At 35.4% G+C, this 25,766-nt stretch overlaps 1 protein-coding gene across 11 annotated transcripts in view; it reads right to left on the bottom strand.

Moving 5' to 3' along the window:
* The window catches only part of LOC119085060 (paired box protein Pax-5), a 77,660-nt gene that overhangs the window by 22,990 nt on the left and 28,904 nt on the right, over positions 1-25,766 (bottom strand). For 9 of the 11 annotated variants that reach the window (XM_037195291.1, XM_037195294.1, XM_037195299.1 and 6 more), the window contains exon 4: positions 3,313-3,478. In XM_037195291.1, the coding sequence (XP_037051186.1) occupies positions 3,313-3,478 (166 nt within the window). Of the gene's footprint in view, positions 1-3,312; positions 3,479-12,142; positions 13,600-25,766 lie in introns of those variants that run through there. The other 2 variants (XM_037195296.1, XM_037195302.1) reach the window with 1 other exon arrangement.

Here is a 25,766-nt window from a genome sequence, read left to right as displayed (position 1 = left end):
CGATGGGAACACTTACAGAATTTTGACAAGTGAACAAATGCAGTTGGGTATGGTATATGGATGGAGTACGTGTGTTTTCGGTTTCAAAATGTAAATTAATATTTGCACTGTGGCGATTCGCTGTACAATTCGCACTTGTACAAAAGGCCGCAATGCAAATTAACTAGCTACCAGCATGCAGAGCAGTTGGCTTTAATATCATTTTCAGCCATTTCTCTTTGTGCAACAAATCAAATAACCGGAGTTTGCGGTGGTCATCGCATAACAGCGAATGTCTGTGTGGGTATGCGGTGGTCCCGATTTTTTGTAAAGTTTTGCTTGTTTTCCGAACGGAAATGAATGCGAAATGAGGAACGTTGGTATGAATGGCATGAAACCACTGGATGGTAAGTTGAAATTATTTTTCTTCAGGAATACTTGACTTCAGGAGCCACCTGCTACTTTTTCATTCACTCTCTTGAAAGACAGAAATTAGTGTAACACACACCGCTAACTGTCTAAATAAATTACGTCGTCACATCTCCTCCTCGCATTGTATACCCAATTAAAACCCAACAACAAATAAAACAAATCGCCTGGTAGCATGCCATACATAATCCAACATCTACCAAACACTGGCAATTGTATTATTGTACCATTTTAAACGAATACAAAATTGTTTCGGCAACTCCTCTCCGAAAACAATCCCCCGTTGTTCCAAAATGATGCACAATTCTACACACTACAGCAGTCATTATTTTCAATGCGAAAATTGTTTTAAACCTTGAGGATTTATAATTGCTGAAGCCATTTCCACTTACATGCATAGAATGTACGTCCTGACGTATGTGAAAACTATTTACAATGAAAGAGGAAAATCCGCAAAATGAAGTGGATGGTGAAAATAGAATTTAGTCTACTGCGGAAATGCAGAAGGTGTTGGAAAATATGGCTTTTGTGCCATTTTTACTGGTGGAATTCAATGCAAAAGCTTCTTCACAGGAAGTAGTTTTTCGGATGCCTGGTGTGGAAGTACTTTATCGCCATTTCTGGGTATAAACGGATGAAATCCGAAATATATTCGTAAAATAGGATGGTCTTCAATATGACTTTCATCCGCAATTTCATCACCCTATTACCGACTCGATGGTACGCATTTTAGTGTGATATCAATGGGTAAAGCTGACGAAAATTATGCATCGAAAAACGTAACGATTCCGATATGTAGACCAACAATTTGCTATCAATTTTATTAATTTTGCACCAAAGAGCGCACTTGACCTTATAAATTTACTTTACTCGCCATAATTACGTAGATAACGCATGTACGATTACTGCTTTGATCGGCGATAATTGTACACAAAAACAAATTACTTTCGTTAAAATTGTGGATTACAGAAACTAATCGCAATCGTTTCCAGTAATTCTTATGTTAATTACTTTCCGCGCTTCATGTTTTCGGCACGGCGGTCATTTTATCAGCCGAGCAAGATAGCAATCGCACAAAATCCGCCGAAAATTTTTTGGTATAAATTGAATGTCTTTCAGCATTCGAATTCATATACTCTTCAGTACACCTTCTTCACCCTACAATCGCGATGGCATTTTCAATGTTAAAAGGTTTTTTCTTTCAATAATTTTGTATTTTTTCCGACCAATTCAATAAGTTCCATTTCCGCACAGTGACCATACTATTGGCAATAATAACTTTGTCACTCGCCAACACAATCCGTAACAATCAACCGTACGCTGACTGTGAGGAGTGTAAGCTTGGACTACCATATGTGCCCGTTGATATAGTAGTGACACCACCACCATCAAATGATGACTGTGCCGATGGAGAAGTTGATGTGTCGCGTCCTGCACCTCCAGTCACGCCGGCACCACCACCACCATGTTAAGTAGAGTTTAATTGAAAATGTATAGTTCGTATATCGGTGAAAGGTTTATTGATTATCGAAATGTAGCAACAATAAAATTGACTTGAAATAGTTTTCGTGTTAAAAATTTGCAACGTCAGGGTGGAATCTCTGCCCACAAACACACGCGTCTAAGATCACAGAAGCCGAGTCACAAAAAGTGATGAATTTTCAATTGGCTTTAAGTTTGAACCTTTGAGAGAAAAAAATGGTGAATGGATAGTGCTGATCTTTTTATGCATTTACCACTGAAGGTCTTCAAGATGTTAAATCTCCCAATTTCACCGGCATCTTAAATCACAATTTAACTAAGCCACTTTTCTTCGAGTAGTTGGCATTTGTAAAGATTTGTAATGAGGCTGTTAATGTTTCACTGTATCAATGAAACTAATTACGACAGAAAAAGCAATGCTACGGTGTCTCGGCATTTTTTTTGTTAAACACGTCTCGCATCGGAAACATTTTCCCAATTTGCGTCATTGCAATTAAAAATGAAATCGCCCAGTCCATCGAACATTGCTAGCAATTGAAATCGGTATTGCCACCATTCGTTTTTAGCTAATCGAATTTACTGCAAAAATGTACTTAACCCTTCCATTACAAAAATATCATCACCCGAAGGCTTTTAAATATTTTTTTTTTCAAATTTATAACTCGGAAACATCAAACTTCCCACATTTCCGGTGGGAAACTTCCATTAAAATAGATAGTCAACGAGCACACGCTTCTATGAAGTATGGCAAAATGCAATGCAGAATAATAATGACAAAAAATGAAATGAAATGAAAATGGAAAATTCATGAAAAATCTGCCATGTTGTTAAAACGAATATACAATTTTTGTCTATGTGCGTATGAATGGCCAATTGAATCATTTTTTTGTCTGTTTTGGATATTGCAACTAGAATTCTTAATGGATAACCACAGAAATAGACAAAAATATGTTCCACAGTCTAATACAAATTTTATTGAAATTGGTGAAAAGTCAATAGGGTAAACCGGTTAGTCACGATCCCACTGTCAGTTATGACCACTATGACAGGGAAAATCCAGTCACACAAATGTTTGTTTGAAAGAGATGATGTCAGTGGCTCGTAACTAAAATAAAGTGGGTCCGTAACTGACCCGTTTACCCTATAAAGTTCAAGTGAAATCAAGGTTTAAAGAATAACTCTTCAAGCCACAACCATACAGTCACGCACTAAATCACATCACGTTTCCATTTCCCGTTTCGATTGATTTCTTTAATAATGATAAAATCAGACTCAGTCCAAGTGCTAGGAAAATTAGCCAGGAAAACTGATTAACATATAAGTTCAAGGTATAAAGAAAAACCGAATGTGTCCGCTCACCGTTTTGCATATCAATTGAAAAGCGAACAGACCAAAAAATTATTGAATCGAACGTTAACTGACCTTGATAAAATTTTTGAAACACAGCCATGACTGACCCGTAACTGTCTCGATATATCACAGGGTCGAACACCATTATGAGCTAATTCGACTATTCGTTGTCGTACGACGTCCGGTAGCGGTCGACCATTTACGAACACACCGCCTAATTGATTGACGCCACCATGACCTGGAATTAATTACGAAATAAAAATAGAAAATTTTTTCAAAAATTTATTTTTAATTAAAATGAAAACGAAAAAAAAAATACAAAACAAAAATCAGAGGCTTTATTGTTGAGCGATCGTTTGGCAGCGATTAAGCTCCATGTGATTTTATTGGGAGATATTAAATTTAAATTAGCGCACAACATATTTAGCCGTTTCTTTTTTTTGTTTATTTATTTTTTTTCGAACACAAATCGATTACTGATTATTATAGCATACACATTGTGCACGTATATCATATCTGTAGCTGTACATGCAAATCGATGGATACATTTTTTTGTTGTCGGTTGTGTGACTTTGAAAAACGGAAAATCGAATAAAATCGAATACGCTTTCGCATGCATACGTATTTATATACTGCCTATACTGGTGCACACACCGATTTCGACATAAAATGTTAAATAAAAACAATGCACATTTAAATAGGCGTGTAAATGCTGAAAAATGTAATTTCATTTGATTTTATTCCACTTCCGTTACGAGCGATATTCAATGGGCCATCGGACGGAAAACTTGTTTTTCAAATCGGTCAACATTTTCATTTTCACTTTATGTTCAATTTAATGCTGAGTTTAATCCAATCCTTTGATGCAAATTCTTTTTTCGCAATACTCTCTCTAGCAAACTACTTCGTTTTGACGCTGTCAAATTACCACTGTTTTTCTTTGTTTGTAGAATCATGCAATGTTGACTTATTTCTAAGGTTACGAAGTTTGCATGCAAAATGCACAGGCTACGATTAAAGTACACGAATGTTGGACTTTTGACCTACGATTTTTAATGCTAGAATCAGTGCTATGTCGTACCTAGTAATCGATCCTAGAGAGTCTTAGCAATGGGAGATTGAAATTTTGACCAATTCAACGCAGAACGTTATTCTAAGCAAAAAATGGTTCTACGGTGTGCCTCTAAAATGCACAATTTTTTTAAGAAAATTAATTTTGTTTACAAAGTACGACCCAAAATCGACCCACACGGTGCGGTTGAATGAATTTTAACTGATTATTTCGATGCACTTTTGATATTTTTGGATATTATTAGTCAGCTCGGAGCCCTGAACAAGGTTCCACAAAAATTTTTGATTTTCATCCGTACCGTCGGTGACAGTGGTGCATAGCCCATCCTGTCGACAGAGAGAGTGGTACAAAACTGGTTATGGTTGCAATCGGTAGTGCCTAAAATTCTAATAACAATTGTACAAAAATTTTTTACCATTAGTGCAAGGGAAGCCGGCAAAGACACGCTAAAGTTTAAAAAACGTGATTTTCAAACAGTCATACAGGCGTGGATACTTGAGGGATGAAGCTAATAAATAGTTCTCGCAGTAGAGCAACATCTCCTCTACCAATTACCAAAAAATGATTTTTGGAGACAGTCTACGCAGAGGCCGACAGTAGCTCAAAGTTTTTCCCTCATGTTTAGTAAAATTTGCAAGTTTCAGAGGCACCTGAAACCTACTCTTTCAAATTTTTTGTTATTAAAATGGGTAATTCTGAAATGCTGGAAATCTCAGCTGTCCATCGACACCACACTTACAATGACTCATGTCAACAGTGCCGACATGTTGCGTGAATAAGTGAAATTTGTCCTTCCACGACGAAATTTTGTGCATGATTTGAAATATCTATATGAAGAGCAAAATATCGATGTTGTTTGGTTTTTCTGTTGTCTCTATAACTTTGTTAATCAAACAAATCATCCCAGCGGTGTTTTCAAAGATTTTACAATTCAAGCACAAAATTTCGTCGTGGAAGGACAAATTTCACTTATTCACGCAACATGAGTCATTGTAAGTGTGGTGTCGATGGACAGCTGAGACTTCCAGCATTTCAGAATTACCCATTTTAATAACAAAAAAATTGAAAGAGTGGGTTTCAGGTGCCTCTGAAACTTGCAAATTTTACCAAATATGAGGGAAAAACTTTGAGCTACTGTCGGCCTCTGCGTAGACTGTCTCCAAAAATAATTTTTTGGTCATTGGTAGAGGAGATGTTGCTCTACTGAGAGAACTATTTATTAGCTTCATCCCTCATGTATCCACGCCTGTATGACTGTTTGAAAATCACGTTTTTTCAAATTTAGCGTGTCTTTGCCAGCTTCCCTTGCACTAATGGTAAAATTTTTTTTGTACAATTGTTATTAGAATTTCTTGCACTACCGATTGCAACCATAACCAGTTTTCCACCACTCTCTCTGTAGACAGGATGGGCTATGCACCACTGTCACCGACGGTACGGATGAAAATCAAAAATTTTTGTGGAACCTTGTTCAGGGCTCCAACCTGACTAATAATATCCAAAAATATCAAAAGTGCATCGAAATAATCAGTTAAAATTCATTCAACCGCACAGTGCCCAATTATGGTAGACGCCTAAAATGTTCCTGAGGCCGTTTCCAGTCTCGATGAAAATAAGTATTTGTAAGATGTTCTGCACCAACAACTACATGGGTATCGACAATTCTGATCAAAAGAATTTCTAAAAACTTATAAAATCAGAAATATAGGGCCGCCATTTTGTAATTTTCTTACGGGCGGTTGTACGTTTCGAAGTTTAGACGAACTTATAAAAAGATCAGTGCATTTCAGAGACATACCGTAAGACAATTTGTTGTTTAAAATAATGTTTTACGTCGATTAAAAATAACTTGTCAAAACTTCAGTCCCCCATTCAGTAGAACGTACTTACGCCTTTGTCACTTAAGTTTGATATTTCTGACTGTGACCTATCAATCTATAGCACTTGACTAGCAAATGGTATCACATCACACCAGAAATCATCAAACCGCAACCAGGGATTCGGTTTCCTTAACATTTAAAAGAAAAATCAAATGCAATTCACACAAAACGTTAAAAACGGCAAACTACAGCGCTGGATACTCGAGAAATTAATTCTTTTCTCATGCCCAACTCGTTGCAATTGTATATAATGGCAATTTTATCGGTGCACTTTTCGTCTCCACATTTCGACGAGTATATGTCATCTCATGTGACCGATGTCCATTGTGAAAAAATGTAATTGATATTGGCAATCGAAATTTGACATGATGTATCATGTGTTGCTGTACGTACAGTACACACAATATAGATGGATGTGTGGATATAAGTAACGCTGGGTATATAAGATTTGTTAGCGCACATTTCATTTTTTTGTGATTTTGGTTTGAATAACCGAATGGGATCAAGTTATAAGGATGAGAACTAGAGTAAATTGATTCGGTTTTTGTTGTTGAAATAGCATTGCTTTGTGCGGAGTTCGGTTTCGTATTGTCTCTAGCGATATTATTGGACATGAATGTCTATGGAATATCCGACTATTTTCGTGTCGAATGTCCAGAACCATTGAAAAAGTTGATGAGAAATATATTGACATATTGCACGTTCACTCTTTTCATCACAATAAGCCTTGTACATCAACGTATTGTTACTATTAACTCGATTATGTGATCTGTTTTTATTATCTTAATCCCCTTGCACTTACTGAATTTCATTACAGTTCAATGAATTCAGTGCGCACCCTAATCCACACACAGTTGATTTTAATCACACATATGTGAGAATTATTAGCAGCACCGACGATTTCAATTTTTTTATTTTCTTTTTTTTTTGGCTCCAATATTTATTTGATTCATTTCAACACAATTCAAACGAACACAATTTTGTTGGTACTTATTATGAAACGACATCATTTTAGCAAAATTTATTACATTTTACACATGTTAACCTCGAATCTAATGGATCCCACCAATGAATCAGTGTTGAATTGAAATTTAATGGCCATTTTTTTTGCTCAATTCTAAATCGTTAATTTTGCCAAATTTTTACCAGGTTCACCTGTTTTTGCCGATGTTTTTCCTTATTTCATTTAATCATATTATATCGCTCGTGTTCACACTATTTAAAGTACTAGAGTATTGGTAGCTGTAGCAGTCGACGGTGTAAGTATAAAGAAAATGTAACAGAAAAGCTGGTCTCTGAGACTCAGTTTAAATTTAATAAACGAAAGGAAAACCCACGTAACAGTCATTTACGTAACTAGAGAGTTTTCGTGTGAATTTTGTTGATATGAGGCAACGCTGAGGTCAATAAACACACAAAATCTGGGCTTTTTGAATTGTACAACTGAGTTGAGCTCATTTTCGACCAAGACATTTGTAATAGTTTTTTGCATAACAAGTGATAAAAAAAATGAAAAGTAGAGTTTTCGTGTGACCTTTATGGATACGAGGCGAAGCCGAGGCAAATAAACACACATTTTTATTCCAAGCTCTGAAATGAATTTTACATATTTCAGAGCCCTAAGTAAATTTCCTTGTTTTCCCTATGGTTGTAATAAGCCACTTTTGACCCTACGGAAAACAAAAGCATGTACAATTGATTTTTCACTGTGATGTCAACATTTTTCTCCATTTCGTAAAAATTTGCCCTTATGACATCCAGGTGAAAAATCGACCGAAAATAAGTCTTTCAGTTTTACGATTGTTTTATCCTAAATCATGCAAAGGACCTTACATACTGAGGGCGTTATAAGAAGTATGAAGAATAGGTTCTAATCCTTACGTTTCTAGAGAGCTCTCGAGGTCTGCTTTCTGGCTATAGTTTCAACAAAATATGTAAGACGATTTTGTCTTCAATTGGGCTTTGAAAATTTGTTCTCTTGATCTTCGGTTTTAGAAGAGAGAGAGAAAAAAGGTCCAGCCTTCAGAGTACGAAGTTTGAGGCACTGCTCTTTCAAAAAATAAAATGCTTGGCTCTGTGCACGATTCTTACGATTCGGATTTGAAGCCCTGTTTTGATATTTATTCTTCGACGGATTAGTCACGCTCATCTAAATGTTTTTTGAGAAAACGTTGATAAATTGGAAAATTTCCAGTGAAATCGGATACAGATCTCGCACCAGGTAAGTGGATTTATTCCCTTAATTTAATATTAAAAGAATCCTCAGCTCATTGCTCATTTAAATTACATTTTCTGTTACTCGTCTCCCCCCGGAAAAGACCAACTTTTCAAATTGAATGAAATAGAATTCCGAATTCCTTACATTCACCGAAAATTTACCCGCAAAATGTATGGTAATTTCTGTTACGAGACACCACAAACTCTATCATATCATTCCGTTTTGAGTGGTGAACAAACATAATCAAAGTTGTAATGAGCGAAAACCGATTTCAATTAGCCCAGATGTGTTATTCCGTTATCGATGATGAGCAGCCATTAAGTTGACATTTAATTTTATTGCAACCGATTGCAACAGTCTCGTATGAACCACCAAAAAAACACATAATCTCTGTCCTTATCAACTCTTTCATCAGAATTTTTATGATACCATCGGCATACAAATGGTTGCCTTTTTTAATAACACTCTCACCCTACTGTTAAATTGGCTATCTTGATACCGTGTATTTGATGTATAAATGCATGTAATGCTTCCACACACATAACAGTTGGTGTTGATGTCTTGTCTAATCAGCGACATTAAATCGGTCATTATTACCCCGAAAATCTGTTTCATTAAATATATTTTGTGCAAGGGGTACGGTATGGTTGTTGGTTTATCTTGGATTCACTTGCACCATAAGAATAGAGAACGCTGTTTGGATGGTCTTTTAGTCTGGCCTTTCGTAAGAAAATTAATTTCAATTAATTGTGAATCAACCTCAGCTAAGCGACCTGAATATCCTGGACTCTTCTCCCTAAAAAGGTTCAAGAAATGCAAAACTTTGGAAATGAACAGCAGCGGATGGTAAAACTCGACGTTTCATTCAAGGAAGTTAACATGGAATATGAAAGAAGATTTTGTCAGGTGCCAGTATCTTCTGTGTTAGCAGACTACAGGCAGCTCGTTTCCCTCGAGGAAATACAGATGCGCATTACCTCAAGTCGATCAATTACTTTCAGCCAATAAAAACGTAGGACTTAAGAGATACAGCGACTTTTAGTTTTTTGTTTTAAACTCCGGTTTCATCGGTTGAAACATTACATCTAGCCGAATCTTTGGTTGTCGATGCCTCGTCTCTCTCGTCCATACAAAATTTTATTTCTCACGAGTAATTTAGCAACCGCCGCAGTAAAACCTCCCTCTTCTAACACTCATTCAAATGCGAATTTGATTAAGTTATCATTTTCAGCTTTATGACAATAAGAACCTACTTAGTAGTAGATTTTTAGACAACTAATTCAATTAAGCGGGACATTATTCACGCATAACATCAAAATATTGAATATCCGAAAATTGCCAACCCCACAGGACCAGTAAAAGCATTGAGTTAATCTCGATTCGAAATCTGTCTCAAGTTATATGTAATGCGTACGTACACGGAATACGGTTTTAAGGGGAGATGTTGGCCGTAGTGAATCGAATAACGGAGATGTTGTTCAATTGTGTTCAAGTGTACAAATAAAAATATTTTTCCTTTGGCAACCGACGGAAACTCAATGCTGATGTTGTCATAATGATAGTTGAGTGGTTTGGTTATGGAATGAATGCCTAAATAAATATTATTGAAGATAATTTAATTGTCGTTTCAAAAGAGATTACATACTCGGTAATGCCAAATGCGCTTCTGTTATGGGATGTTATTGAATTTATTGTTGATTTATGCGATTGGTTTTGACAATAGATAATGACGTCAAGCAGTTTTGAGTCAATATTTGTGCAAAAAAAAACTAGGAAATTTCACATTTTTCACATGAAGCAAAAGTCGTTCATTGACTATCATACATAGATAATAAATACGTCATGACATCCGTTCTACGCCGAGTGTAAATTTGAAGTTTCATGGATCTTCTCCAAATATGATAATAAATAATAAACGATCTGCTAGCAACAACAACGACAAATGAATGCAAATGACAAGAGTCGATTGATATAACAAAATGAATGTTAAATGTAATGAAGTACATGATTTTGAATTAACTGTTTACGCAACGGAAGTCACAGAAGTAAACTTCGAATGATTATTTCCCAGGATTATTTATCGATCTACTACTTGCTTTGATGTATTAGTATATCCGGCAGATTGAAATAAAATATTTTACTTACATGCTTGTGTTAGATAAGACGAAGGTACACGTAGAATGTTCATCTTTTACTTTTGTCGTTAACGTCCGTTTAAGGTATGGATTATCGCATCAATATTTCAAGCTAACAAAATCAAGATTTTAATTTTCATTTCTTTCACGCTGTACCGACGGCACACTCATCATTACAAGATACATCAATATTTTGCAGATATGGTGTCTCATCTGTTATCGACAGCAACAACAAACATTGTAGATAAACTCTGACTGGTGCAATCTTATTTAGAAAAATGATGTTTAAACATTTGAAGTAAAAGATTTTTTCTTGAGCTGTTGCAAATACTTAGATGAAAAGAAGTAACAGAATTTGCTAGCGAGAATATAAGAATTAAAGAATTTATTGCTAAATATTTGTGTAGAATAATGTGGATTGGATCATCAAATGCGTTCAACTTTCTGGAGTTCAATTTAAGAATATCCCATTGACAAAACCCTGCCTGACATATAAGTAATTACCTAACAACAGTCAAACCGTTCATTTCAATTAGTATCCGCAACATTTTCGCAGAACACCAAAGTGGCGAATGACGCGAGAAAAGAGAATTAATCAAATAAAAGCAAAAGAGAGAAATCATTTTAATTGCAATCAAAATATTTTGTGTCAACTAATGATGCTACATCATACAAAATTATTCTATGTCATCAACGCATATTAGTGCCTTGCGATTCAGTTAATGAAGTGTCGAGACCACAGCTAATGAGGTATGATAAGACAACTCGTAAATAATTTCAGTGCCAATTATTACGGACGAACAGAAAGAAAGTCTTTGTTGGTGAAATTATAATTAAAAATGATTTAAGTGCAACTGTTTGACACTGGTGTTACAGTGACGCTGTACATCAATCATTGAATCATGCAAAAAAAATTTAAGAAAATCACGAAAATAAAATGAAATTTCTTTGCAAAGTAAAAGAACAAAATTTTGAATTTAAATCGTTTTCCCGGTCCAGAAATGAAAACAGGGCCTATTTTAAGGTAATTAAATTCTTAAAATTTTCCTATCACTTTTCGTCATTTCATCTAAGATTGCCTTCTTCCATTGCAAAGTTTTGTTTGACCATATCTTTTAGCTAAACTGATTGCTTTGGAGTGAGACCTAACAGAAAACAAAATCTAGAAATTTTAAGAATTTTTGTGAAATTTTGGAAATTTTGAAATTAAATTAAATTAGGCCCTGAATGAAGAGCGTATCATCGTATTACGATCTGGTACGTCTTTTGTTTAAAACATGATCTAGGATTTTCCAGCAAATCTATTACTTCTTTAAATTTGATTAATACTTTGCTCTATAAAATAACACCAGTCAGGGCTCAAAGCCTATTTTTGCCGTCGTTCTCGATAACAGATGACTTTTTCGTCAGAAATTCTTACAATCTCTCCATTTCTCAGAATTACAAACAGAAATCTTAAACTTCTAAGTAAACGGATGATTACAGAAGTTTTTCCTTTGATTATCAAAAGTGCATTTAAGACATGAACACCAGTAAAACATTCACAACAATAAAAGCAATTCAGATCAATCAATGAATCAATCAAACGCCGTCTTACATGTATAATATTCCATCATATTTTGATTGTATCGATATGCAGTTGATAAATCCATTATTTCCGGTGAAAAGTGTCGTTTTCTACTAATTTATCCAAAAAAAATTCTTTGTTGGTAACGTTTTACACAGTAAAAATCGTCGGAATTTACAAAACTCAAACGCTAAAACCAATTTCCATTAATTTAGCTATCCACAAAATTCTATATCAATAAAATGCCAACGAATTACGAAGATATTTTGATGAAACACTGAAAATATTCCTTTGAATGCAAATCCTTGGTTCTGGTTTGACCAACCACTGATATTCCATTTGTTGTGTCATTATCTCACATTATTGTAATTCAGATTTTAATTTATTTTTTCGGTCAAAATTCACTTAACTACATTGCTGTGACTCAACACCTTTCAATTGCACATAATCCGCACGAGAAAATCTTTAAGAATTCATTTCCGTTCATCCGTTCACTTCAAGTCAAATTGCAAAGACGTCCTTTCGATCAAACAAAGCAAATAAATTGATTGGCAAAACGGGAAACGTGTAACCAAACCAAAAAAAAACGGACAAAAATTTTCAAATTTCGTACCGCACGACGAACAGTTTCTCTCGCGACACAGGCAAAATCATAATTTTTTTTTCAATTTCGCGAGGATCGTACACCAGCACACACAATTATGAATGCGAAACGAGATGTTATCTGGTTAGAAGTCAAATGGTTTATGTTAATATGTCTATACAATAGTGAAAGAGACACCTTCAAAAGAATTTTCATATTTTCCATGTAGAATGGCACATCAGTGTTGTTTTGCACATATAGCATTGTGGTTTGTTGTATGTTGTCGCAATTATATGCATAGCACAGCCAGTTGAGATAAAACAATGTCTTCTCGTACATAATAGGTACTAGTACTATGTTTAAGGTTGCAACTGAAATTTGTTGTTGCTATAGTTGTTGTTGTTGCTGTTGCCATTTGTTAAGCATTGAAAATGCTGGAAAATATTTTAAGAAAATGGAATTTCCCTCATGTATTTACTACACTACCACACACACATTCAGAGTGACCGATATATTTTGAGTCATTGTCTTCGGTAAACATCATAACATCCCTTTGTACCAACTCAAGTACCATTTTCATTTTCCATTGATATTTTCCTTGTAAATAATTACAGAAACGATTTCTTGTAAACTACTCCTTCTCACTTCAACTCCTTCAGCCGTCTCACGCGAAGCCGCAATAAGAAAATCACTTCGATTGAACAAACACTGATGATACGTAAAAACTGGCATACCGATAAAAGAACAAACAAAAAAAACCTTCGTCTTCTTCACCGCTTTATATACTCCCGTTTATTCCCGTTCACCGATACAAGAGCCCGAAACACACGCAACACGACAATCCGAGAGTAAGTTACCCTATAATGTTCGATTGTACATATTCTCGACGATTATGTGTATAACGTTCAGCACTCAATGACTGAATGGCATTGACTTTTTTTCGAGAGGGTTGTTCATGCTGTGTGAGTGTTGTATTATATGGATGATGACGATGATGGCGTTAAAGATGACTTTGGTTTGGTTTGATGCTTGTGATATGGTTTTTTATTCGGTTAGCTGAGTGCCTTTTGGATTAGACATTCTGCGTTAGGTGTGATGTTAGTTGTGCGTAGCGTAATGCTTTTGTGAATGCATTTGTTGATGAGGTGTGTAAGCATGAAGATTAGGTGCATGGGATTTGATTGTCGGCTATTGTTGTGTCAACTGATCGTGTGATCTTCGGATTGACGGTTCAGATAGGTAGACTTTAATGCTCTGCTCTGAATGGAAGACTATCTCAGATATGTGATCCTTTGATTCCTACTAACTGGTGTGTTTCCTAGAGTTTCCCAGTTTTTACGGGAATATTCGAAGACGCTTTAATTCCACGAAAGTCAGATGGTAGATCCTCAGATGTTCATAATACGTGAAGGCTAGTATCAACAGAACAATTCCTAGAGCCTTGCGTTGCCTTGCCTAGAGCTCTGGTCAACAGACTACCAACTTAAGAAACTTAAGTTTTCTTTCACCAACTCATTGCTCGATTGGGACAGCAGACCGCATACCAAAAAAACTTTATTAAGGTCCATTGTCTGCATAGACTGTCATTAGTCATTAATCATTAATAAATTGCACACCACTGTTATCAAAGTTAAATCCCAAATATTTCGAGAAATGCGCTTCCTGCAAAGTTAAAACCATTAGAAAAGGGGATGGAGTCTAGTTTTAACTTCCCGTTGAGCGTATTTCTCGAGTTATTTAGGATTTAATTTTGATGACAGCACTGAAAAAGCGTTACGTACTTTATGAATGATCCCTGACGCTGCAATATCTGACTTTGTCTAGAGGTAAAGGTAAACTCCCAATGTATGTTTCAACAAAAGCTGTAAAAGTGAAGCCGCACAGTAGACTATGTAATGGGTCGGTGGATTCCACAGGTTACAGAGAAGAGTGGAAAATTTGACAGTGTTTCATTGGTCGAAGGACGTTGTCGGTTAAGTATGGAAGCTGAAAATCTCTACCTAAAATTACCTATAGCTCGTCAGCCGCTTGCTACGGAGTAAAAATGAAGGAAAATACATTTCTCGATGTTTAAAAAGGTGCTCCCAGATCAACCATACTTAATCTTAAAATTCCGTTAAAAGCCACAGCCGAAATCCTATCAACCATATTCCCTTTGCGTCACTTTAAAAAGTTATTACTTTGATGAAAGTCCATTATATCAACAGCTTGTAATTGCCATAAAGTAAAACAAAATAATTTTATTCCAAAAATATTTTCTTTTTGGTTTTGAAAGAAATATACGTCAAAGGAAACGTTTTTTTTTCTTCTTCCTCCCTTTCAAAGCTTTAAAGTTGATATTCTTCGGTTGCCGTAAAGAAAACATGTCATTGAAGGGACTCACATTATACATCTACATGATACTAACCCATAGTATATAATGAGACTTGAATTATGTACCTTGACAGGGTAGTCATGACTGTATAGTATGGCAATTTATATAAAGAAAAATCTCATTTCGCATGTATACCGTTCAGCAGTTCATCTACTCAAAGATTGTCTCGCAAAACCACTAAGTCATAGATAATGGTAAACATAAAATGTTGAACGAAGATGACTGGGTGGATGATTTTTCCCGTGGATGAATGAGTGGGATGGAACCGAGCAGCATACTTTTTCGCCGTAACGAAAACCATATCCCCCTAAGGTACATAAAACCATAATTACGCGGTTTATGATATTCTTACATTAAAAATCCGTGGCACAATATTGGTGATATGGTTGATGCGAATGCTCATTTTCCGTTTTGACTTTTCTTTTATCCCGAAAGAAGCACCACGAACATTTTCTATTATCCTCTTTTCATTTCGAATATGGCGGTTTATGTACATCATAAATGGGGAACTTTTTCTTTCCATATAATGCCGATTGTGGTGTGCGACGCACACAATCACAACATTTTCATTTTCAGTGTTATGGATACTATTGCTGGCATGACTGTGTATTTTCCGATTTTCATTTTCCCATTTATTCGTCATTCTTTCGTTTATTCCTCTCTGCATAGATATTATATGATGCTATGGTGTGTTCGGATGCTTCGTATGGTTATTTACACTTGAATGTGTAACAGTGAATTAACCACTACGCTTACATGTCACACTATCTTTGAATGTAATATTTCTCTGAACATTAACTAAAGGATAAGATTACGTCTTTGTGACACATTTTCAGAACTTGCACGTTAGCTTATAACACGTAAAAGCATCTCATTCTCAACGTACACATCAGTATTGCTTATATCATAAACCAGTCGCATAACAAAAACTTTGGGAAAAATCAAAACCGTTTCGGTATTCGTTCCCCTAACAGATTTTCTCTTTAGGGTTGCCTTCGTACACAACGTTACTGTGAAACGTATTCTGCTAAGATGTGTGTGAGTGCACACTGACAACCAAAAATTCGTAAAAGTGGGTAGTTTACCAGTCACCGGGAAACGCCCATCAGATTTTCACAATGCCCAATAAGCTAACAGCTATATCGGCGTCGCGATGTATTGTTGTCTCGGTCGTCGCCGTCGAGTTCATGCATAAATACTCAATGTACCGTTTGCATCGGAGACGGGGCATGATTGTGCCGGATTGATGAAATTTTCGACATTTTTACTCTCACGGTAAATATTGTTTATGGCAAGCAACTGATAAGTGTCCTGCGAGACTTTATACCACGAATCTTACGTTTGGAAATGTTTTCTCAGTCGATAATGTGATCGAATGAGCACACTAAAATTTGGTTACTTTCGCGACGAGCATTATGAACCAATTTTTTGTCGATGGAATCTCTCGAAAATTGGCTGAGTATTTTCCCATTATTGTGCTGAACACTCATATTGAAGCGAAAATCGATGAACGTATAATTTGTCATCGAAAAGTCGCATCTCATTCGGTTTGTTTTAGTGAAAAATGATTGATGTGAAATTGACGATTATTAAAATATGTTTAACGAACCGTTTAATTAAGGAGTTGTACGAAATCCGAACACAAACATTCAGCAACGTTGGTTCGGAGTCAATATTTTACAAAAGAGAAATAAAAAAAAACTTCGAGCAGAGGGGCACAAAATGATTATATAACATCGACAGCGAGAACGAAGGGAGGGTTCATTTAAATTAGAATTCGGTTCTGTTACATTTCATCGTTCAGCTACACTATATGCATATTATGTTGTTAGGGTATAATATGACATTGTTTATGATTATAGTGGTTTGATGACTTGTTGACTAGTTTGTTTTTGCTGCTGCTTTCGGTGCTCTGTTAAAATGTTAATAGTTTTTTTTACATCGCACATCAACACAAATATTTTGATTCATCCCCAATATCAACGATTTTTTTAAAGGTCACACCGAAACATAAATTTCGTGTTTGAATGGATGACCTTCTCGCTACACTTTTCAATTATATGTGAGTTTTGGTATTATACCGATTTTATGACACTACATTTTTGGAATTGTGTTTTCGTTTCTGTTTTTATTGCTGAGCTAAGTTTAGGAATTAGGTTTCGGGGTTCAATGGTTTGGAAGTGTGACCTTGGGAAATTAAATCCTGGCTGGAAGAGTGAACTAAATTTCGAAAAATTTCTAACCTACTGTCTTCACCGACGGGCAGATCGTCATAGAAAATCCTTTGTCTGCCAAAAGAAAATCTTTAGAAAATCCGTTGAAAACTAGAAAATCATTTCATCAGAAAATCTCAGAAAAACTCATCAGAAAACTAAAAAAAATCTTGGAAAATCCTTAAAAATCGATGTTAGTCCGTTGGAAATCCAGTAAAAATGGTAAAAAAAAATCCTCAGAAATTCACCATCATCTGTCACTCTCGGTCTTCACTTCAACGTAATCCGTTACCACTGATTTACAAATGCAATAACGCGATCACTGTCGCATCACATTCATCGTTGAAAAAAGCCAATTTAAAACGCTATTACCACAACGAGAATGTTATTAGTTCGCCGTTCTCATAAATTTACTTTCCACAATTTCAGTCAATCCAAACGGAAGGAGCTTGCGGTTTTCTCAGGGTATAAAATGTTGTGTGGATAAATACGAGACGGTTCGCCTTTACGTGTCGATGCGAACGAAAATTGTCAATGAAATGCAAAGTCGACGAACGGTGCGAATCAATGAAAATGCAGAAGTAATGCGAACTGAGTGTGTAAGACATATGAATCGGATCTGGTTTAAAGTTGGCAATAAGTAGATTGGATTAAGATACGAGACACAGCACAAACGCTCAGTATATAACAAATGAAGGTGTCTTCAATTGTGAAACGATGTCGAAAGTTCTATCCCTTTCGAAACTATCCTCACGAACTCAGGTCATTCCAAATTTCTCTAGGAAATCAAACTAGTTAAAATTAGAGTCTCCAAAGCCGAAAATTGGAAGCTGACTAAATGTGCAACCCATCCATAAATTCAGTTTAAACGTCGGTGGTATACGTATCATCGTTACAACGATTTAAATTCAATGAAAGAAAATTACATCGAAAATAAAACTGCACACAAAACAGACGATAAATCTTTTCAAATCCATTGCTGAACAAAAATTCATAGAGTCGTCCAATAAATGCCTGAATCAGATTACACGGAAAAAATGTATAAATACGACGACGACGGTGTGTTGTGTACATAACAACAAAAGATAGCAACAACAAAAATAAATAACATTTTAATGAAGATCACTCTACTCAATATAATAGTACACGTAGCGCATATGAATGAATACATATATGTCGTATGGTACACAAGTACCATAATAATGGATATATATCCTCCCGGTGTGTACCATGTGCCAGTCAGTCAATATAAATCTAATTCAGGTATAAAAACGAAATAGTTGACTTTCATTGTGCTATTTTCCATAAACACACATAATAATTTCAGTTTCTAAGGGGTGCTCTTGACTCGGTAACTAAAAATTTCATAAACACCGCACATAAGTTCACATCAATGGAAACGGTATATTATGAACTATGAAACTATATGTGTACCGTTCGCTTCACATTGGGAAGATGAATGGCTTTCCGGATTTTTTATTCAGTTTAAAGGGAAGAATAAGTCAATGTACACTTTTGAGCAGGGAAATCGAGCTATTGCACATTTTTATAATATGATGGCATGTCTGGATGTGTGTCCTTCTACACGATTGTATGCAGTTTACGTTTTGTAATGATTACCGGGCGACTTAAAGTTTTTTTTTCTGCCGTTTTGGTGGAATATAGAATCGTGCGTGTCATATTGAATTTATTGTTTGAGAATTTTGGGAAAGTTTCCAGGGGGAAAAAGTTAAGTCAGTCATTTCACCCAAGGATGAAGAGTTTAAAGAACACCTTCGTCTACACTAAGACAAGAAATAAATTTTCGGAACAGAGTTGCAGATCAGAGTTACATAAAAAAGCAAAAAACTTCGATCCAACAACTATGATTGATCACATCATGTCCGACCATAAATCGTTTAATATGCACGTCTATGTCTGTGGGGATACATAAACTGAACCATCTTATGTAATCGTTTTTTTTTAAGATTTCTTTTCGTTTTTCATTTAATTTTTTTTCAAACGATCAATTTGTGGCTTTGCACTGCATTTCCTTATTACGATCGCCCTTAAGGAATCATGCTTCTATTCACCGTTTGTGTATTTTTATTAATCAGATTAAGCGATACCAAACAGCCAGCTACTCCAGTTCAATCTTTTAGTTGCTAATATTCGTTTTCGTAATGATATGCAATCTGTTGAACTGTTCGATCATCGACAGATTATTTAGAAGAAGTTTTTTTTAAAAAAAAGTTTTCAATTACAATCATTGCGACGATTCGTCAATATAATTTGTGCCAACGGTTGATAAGCATTATGTGTTTGTCTAAAGGTATAGTCAACTGCATGTCATGCAATTTGATCGAATCGTTTTAATTGAACATCGAAATCTGAAATGCGCTCGTTACATTCTAGTATCCAAATTGTTAAACGTCTCGTCCTTCGCAGTGAATACTTTTTTTTTATACATCTGCTGCTTCAACACTCGTTAAATTGTCTAAAATAATTTTCTTTTCAGAAATAAATTATTGATGCGATTATTGATGATATACATCCACAGCGCGAATATATGATAGGTAAATTGCCGGCCCGGACGGTATGCATCATCTTCTCCGATAGATGTGCAAATTAAATTTGTTGTTTGCCTATGATACCGGTTAAAGTCGTAGTGCAAACTCGTAAATTGCAAAGTTGCCTGATTACCTGAGTAATGTAAATTGAAATGGAATTTTGGACCAAATTTAATTTATTACAGATGGCCAGCATATGATCAGTATTAATATCCGGGTAATCGATTAAAGTATTTTTACTTTACTAGTGAGGTAATGTGGGCTTTCCCTCACTAGTGAAGACCCTTTCCCTCGCTCGTAAAGTAAAACGCCATACTTTACACGTGAAATAATTTCATATCTCGTATCACGATGAGTAAAAGTACCTCGGGCTGAAGCCCTCGGATACTTTTACTCATCTGGATACGAGATATCAAATTACTTCACTGGTATAGTAATGTACTATTAATCGGTTGGTTTCAAATCTTGTACTTCAATTTTTTTTAACATGCATTTTGCTATTATAAAGAAAAATGTTACACAGAGCTTGTCATTATTTTTTTCGTCGTTGTCGATAACAGATGTAAGTGACAGGTCAAATAAATCTTTGTTGTCAGCTACACATTAGTAAACAAATTGGAAATCTATATATGAGTACAGTTTTGTGTTACACCAGCAGTCCTTGCCTTGGGCGAGGAAAAATTAGATTTCTATTTTGTTCAAAGTGTTTTTTTTTGTAGAGCATCGAAATGGAAACCTTACGTTTGCTGAAAAACTACTACACCCTTTGTACTCGAAACAAAGCATTCTGCTGGCTGATTCATATTTATGTAGAAGCATACCGCCACATACAATAAGAACAAAAGAATAACAATTTTCCTAGACTCACTGCTCAATTGTAATTTACAGGTTTGTTCGTTCAAAATTAATTTTAACAACAGTCGCTGTGGCACCAAAGTCATAAATGATTTTGTTCGACCATTCATATAATTGAATTTATGGCATTTCAATTAAATGTAACAAGACAAATGTGTTGAATAAAATTGAAAATATTAATTTAACGGTAATGTGTAGTGTGCTGCAGCCAGTTATCCGTTCTTTCGATCAAGTAGTTTTGTATACTTCTGTTTTCCCTAAGGTCGAAAGTGGCTTACTACATTCCTTGGGATAAAAAGTAAATTGACGTTAAGCTCAAAAACATGTAAAATCCATTGCATTACTCGAGATAAAAATGAAACGTCTTCTTTTTGTTAGATTATTGACCTCGGATCAACAAAATGTAAAAGACTATTCTTTGCAATTAAATTTTGATCGATAATAAGTCAACACACTGGGAAAACTGTATGTCACTCTCGTGAAACTCCTATAATCAATTTTAAAGTACGACGACGATAATTGTCTTTCTTCAAAATCTCATTTCCAAATTCATTCTTTTTCGCAAAAACGTTCTTATTGGAAATATACTCTTTGAGACAATGTCTCTATCATCTCGCTTTTCTAGTAAACTTAACTCAAAATAACTTTTATTATTTTCGTGGGTTCTGTTTGTTTATTCGTTCCACATGCATTTTATCACATAAGAGTAGAGTAGCGATATTTCTCCCTCTCTACCATCTTTTCACACAAGGACGAAAACAGGCTTTTCCATAACCTGTATCAAAACAAGTCATATAGCCCGTATTATCCTATAAGAGAGTGAGAGAAAGATTTTAATACTCGCGCGCCTGCTGATTAAAACAGTTGAACGATAAGAATTAGGGCTCGGAACAGATCAGATCAATCTGAATTTTTTTCAGATTGATCTGAAATTTATCCGATCTGAATCTGATCTGAAAATTTTGATCTGATCTGATTCTGATCTGAAATCTGAAATTTATAAACAGATCAATCTGAATCTGATCTGGTATCTGTTAATTTGAGTAAGATCTAAGTATCGGTAACTATCTACGTGAATTGTCCGTTGGATATGCACTTTACACTGTAAAAAAGTGATATTGAATCGCCTGTGCGGGGTTTTTTGCGTTACAGATCTGCGTTGCTTATAAAATATATTCTGAAACTGAATAAGTAAACAAACAAATCATAAAATTGATGAACAGAGCTTGGCTATTCCCTTTCCGCGGTTCGATGCAACCTGTTTCGACCTCTGAATCTATTGAAGGTCAGAGGTTAGTGAGGTCTAACCATCTTCAGTCGTTTCCACTAGTCCGTTACACGAGACAGTAGCAAATTTTCCGATTGAACAGGTTTTGGAAAATCACAGTGATAGTTTTGCCACCATATTGTGGAAATTTTATAAAACTTTAGTGGTGGTTCTACAATGTTGAAGAGTTCCGAAACCCTTCGCTCGACCGTGGAATAACAAATTATGAATTTAAGTTTTTTACTCGATTTTCCGGTCCTAATCCACGAAAACAAAAAGTTTTTTTCTTTGAGACGTTTTACAGGCTTATTGCTGCATATTCAGTCATTTATTTCCTCCAACTTGTAGATAAAATCGTTTGTCTTGGAATAGTAGATTACTATGTGAGGGATGTAATTTGATATTTCGTATCCAGATGAGTAAAAGTATCCGAGGGCCCCTGCCCGAGGTACTTTTACTCATCGTGATACGAAATATCAAATTATTTCCCGAATGTAGTATGACGTTTTACTATACTTCATCACTTCATCACTTGTGACGAAAGGTACTATTTTGTCAACAAGCCTCTAGCCTACACGATCTTCTCTACAAGTCGGAGGAAATAAATGACTGAAGTAGCAGCAATAAGGCTGTAAAAAGTCTCAAAGAAAAAACTTTTTGTTTTCGTGGATGAGGACCGGAAAATCGAGCAAAAAACATAAATTCATAATTTTATGTAACAATCGAAACGCTACTTCGAAAATTCCCAAAACGTAGCACTGGGACAAACAAACACCATCGTCGCTAACTTGGAATTTGACAAAACCTGGTTTTTTCCGAGTAAGGGCATTGAATCAGATCAATCTGATCTGATCTGAATCTGAAAATAGCCGATCTGAATTTTTCAGATTCAGATCAGATTACGATCAGCCTGATCTGATCTGAATCTGAAAAAATCAGATCGGCTATTTCCAGATTCAGATCAGATCATAACAAACTGTTCCGAGCCCTAATAAGAATATGAATATTTCCTATATGAAATTTGACTACGAAACTGATAATCATCTGCTATCGACAACTGCGCCGAAAATAAACGATTAGTTCTTCTCAGTATTCACTTATAAAGCCATATGTATGTTAAGAGTGATATCGCCAAATCTTCAGGTGATGGGGAAACAAGCGGTCTCCGATTTTAATGAGTGATAGCTCCTTGGATTCGTCTTTCAATTCTAGGAAACACGGGTCTTTACTTTTTCTTTAAAAAAATTTGTTTTCTGTGAAAAGCGCTCAAAAGTGAAGACATGTCAGAGGGTACCGAAAACAGTTTTTCGGCAATAACTCAAGAAAAAATTATTTTAAATGGTTGTAATGTTGTACGATTGTCGGCCTTGAAAAGACCTACAAGTGGAGTATACGCACCGCTTGGTGCTAGTTGATCCACTAGAGTTATGACTAGAAATATAGTGAATGTTCGGAGAGTCCGCCTTCTCTGCAGCTTCGATGTACCACGGAACTGAGTATGGGGTGTTGTAGCTGGCCTCACCCACTATCGTTGCACATATAAATGAAGTTGGGCCCTCAGACAGAAGGAAAAAATCTACATTTTGGCACCAACTTTTTTTTCAAGACTTCTGTAGGCTTGCAGCCAAAAAGTACTGGGTTAATTTATATGTGGAACGATAGTGGGTGAGGCCAGCTACAACACCCCATACTCAGTTCCGTGGTACATCGAAGCTGCAGAGAAGGCGGACTCTCCGAACATTCACTACATTTCTAGTCATAACTCTAGTGGATCAACTAGCACCAAGCGGTGCGTATACTCCACTTGTAGGTCTTTTCAAGGCCGACAATCGTACAACATTACAACAATTTAAAATAATTTTTTCTTGAGTTATTGCCGAAAAACTGTTTTCGGTACCCTCTGACATGTCTTCACTTTTGAGCGCTTTTCAAAGAAAACAATTTTTTTTAAGAAAAAGTGAAAGACACGTGTTTCCTAGAATTGAAAGACGAATCCAACGAGCTATCACTCATTAAAATCGGAGACCGCTTGTTTCCAAAGTTAAAAAAATCACCTGAAGATTTGGCGATATCACTCTTAAAACAAAAGAAGTAATAGATTTAATATCGAAAATTACTTACAACAAATGAAGTAAAAGATTTTATGATTTGAAAAATTAGACTAAAATTGGCTCGGCAACATAATTACTTCACCAAATTCACTCTAATTAGAAATGACACAATTTTCTATATCAAAGAGTAGAACATTACATGCAAATTAACTTCCTGGGCAAATTTGTTTTTCCACTTCCTTATTCTTAAAAGCCATTGTAAGTGCAATTTGAAAAACCTAAAGTGGGTCAGCGCCTCTATATACCTATTCTCTGTTAAATACACACAGTTACAGACACATATTTCTCCATCATGCGGCATTAAAATGTGCATTCCGCATAGATTATCTCTCCCACTAAATCTAAAAACGGTTAACAAATTAAATATTCCAACGATGCAGACCGATTTGACTACTGCCAAGCTTAAATACATTTTATTAGAATTTGATTAAGAAAAATGTGAAACGATTTATTATTAATTAGATATAAAATAAGAAAAATAATAAATTTCTGCACAATCTATATGGCTAAAGTATCCAAGTAAACGGTGTATACATATGTACGTACACACGTATTAAAAGCGTTCGTATACACGGATATGTTTTCGAGATAAATTTTTGGTACATTGTGAGCTGGACGATTTATAGTTGTGGTGATTTTGAAAAAAGATTATTTCAAAATAGAATTTCGCTTGTGTGTGAATATGGTCCGTATAGCTTGCAAAGACTTTTTTTTCCATTCCGAAAATGAGGGTTCGGCAAACACCTAGTCATTTTAAAGATTACAATCGGAATAATCGCAAAACGTACAACACGTTCAGTTCGGACCGAACGAAGTTTTATCTCTACTGGTATAACAATCAATTAATTTCATGTCATAACTAATTCATTGCTCTTTGCACTAATTTTGCATATTTGTTTATTCAATCACAGCAAAATGTTGTGCAATTGAATAATACGAAAATCATGATGCTGAAAAATACCTGTGTTCGAGATAAAATGGGAAAGATTTTATTTGCATAAATTAACTCTGTCGACGAAAAAAAAGAAAGAAAAGAACTTTTAGTTTGTTAGCAAACTGCAACATATACGTATACGTATAACAGAGATAATCTTACCATTATGATGGAAAAAGTAAATGTTAAGACAGATTGGAGAGACACACTTTATTCCCGTGTACATATTCTAACATTAACATCACAGATTATCGTTTCTTATTAGAATTATTATTAGAGTTCGCATTTGCTTGTAAGACCTTTTTTCCCTTTACTATCTAAGTGGAACTACTTCTTCATTTCTTATTGCCTGTTGGGTAAATGCGAAACTTTTGTTTTGCTCAGAGAACATAAAACAAGGGGAACTTACTACTAGTGCTTCGATTGTTACCGTTTTTTTGTTCCCTTCGGAAAACGGCTTACACATTTCGAACAGACAGAACTTCCATTGAACTCGTGAATGGCTGAAAAACCACTCCAACGTCTGCATCGTTAGAATGTTAATCGGCATCGGCAAGGTAGGTTTTTATGATTAATACCAACGAACAGTTCATTCCGAATCCGTTAAAGCGTAAATCTCATATCAAATGGACTTGAATGTACCGACGACCTGCACATATTTTTGCATTGTGTCAATACGAACTTTACAATTGATCTACCATTAACCTGACGATAAAACTTTTCTACTAACATTTTGCATAACTCCTACTAAACTGTATCTGTGTAGCC

Source organism: Bradysia coprophila, unplaced genomic scaffold (assembly GCF_014529535.1).
Source record: "Bradysia coprophila strain Holo2 unplaced genomic scaffold, BU_Bcop_v1 contig_94, whole genome shotgun sequence".
In the NCBI taxonomy this organism is placed as follows: Eukaryota; Metazoa; Arthropoda; class Insecta; order Diptera; family Sciaridae; genus Bradysia; species Bradysia coprophila.
The sequence above is the reverse complement of the archived record's forward strand: the minus strand, read 5'-3'. Positions and strand labels throughout refer to the sequence as shown.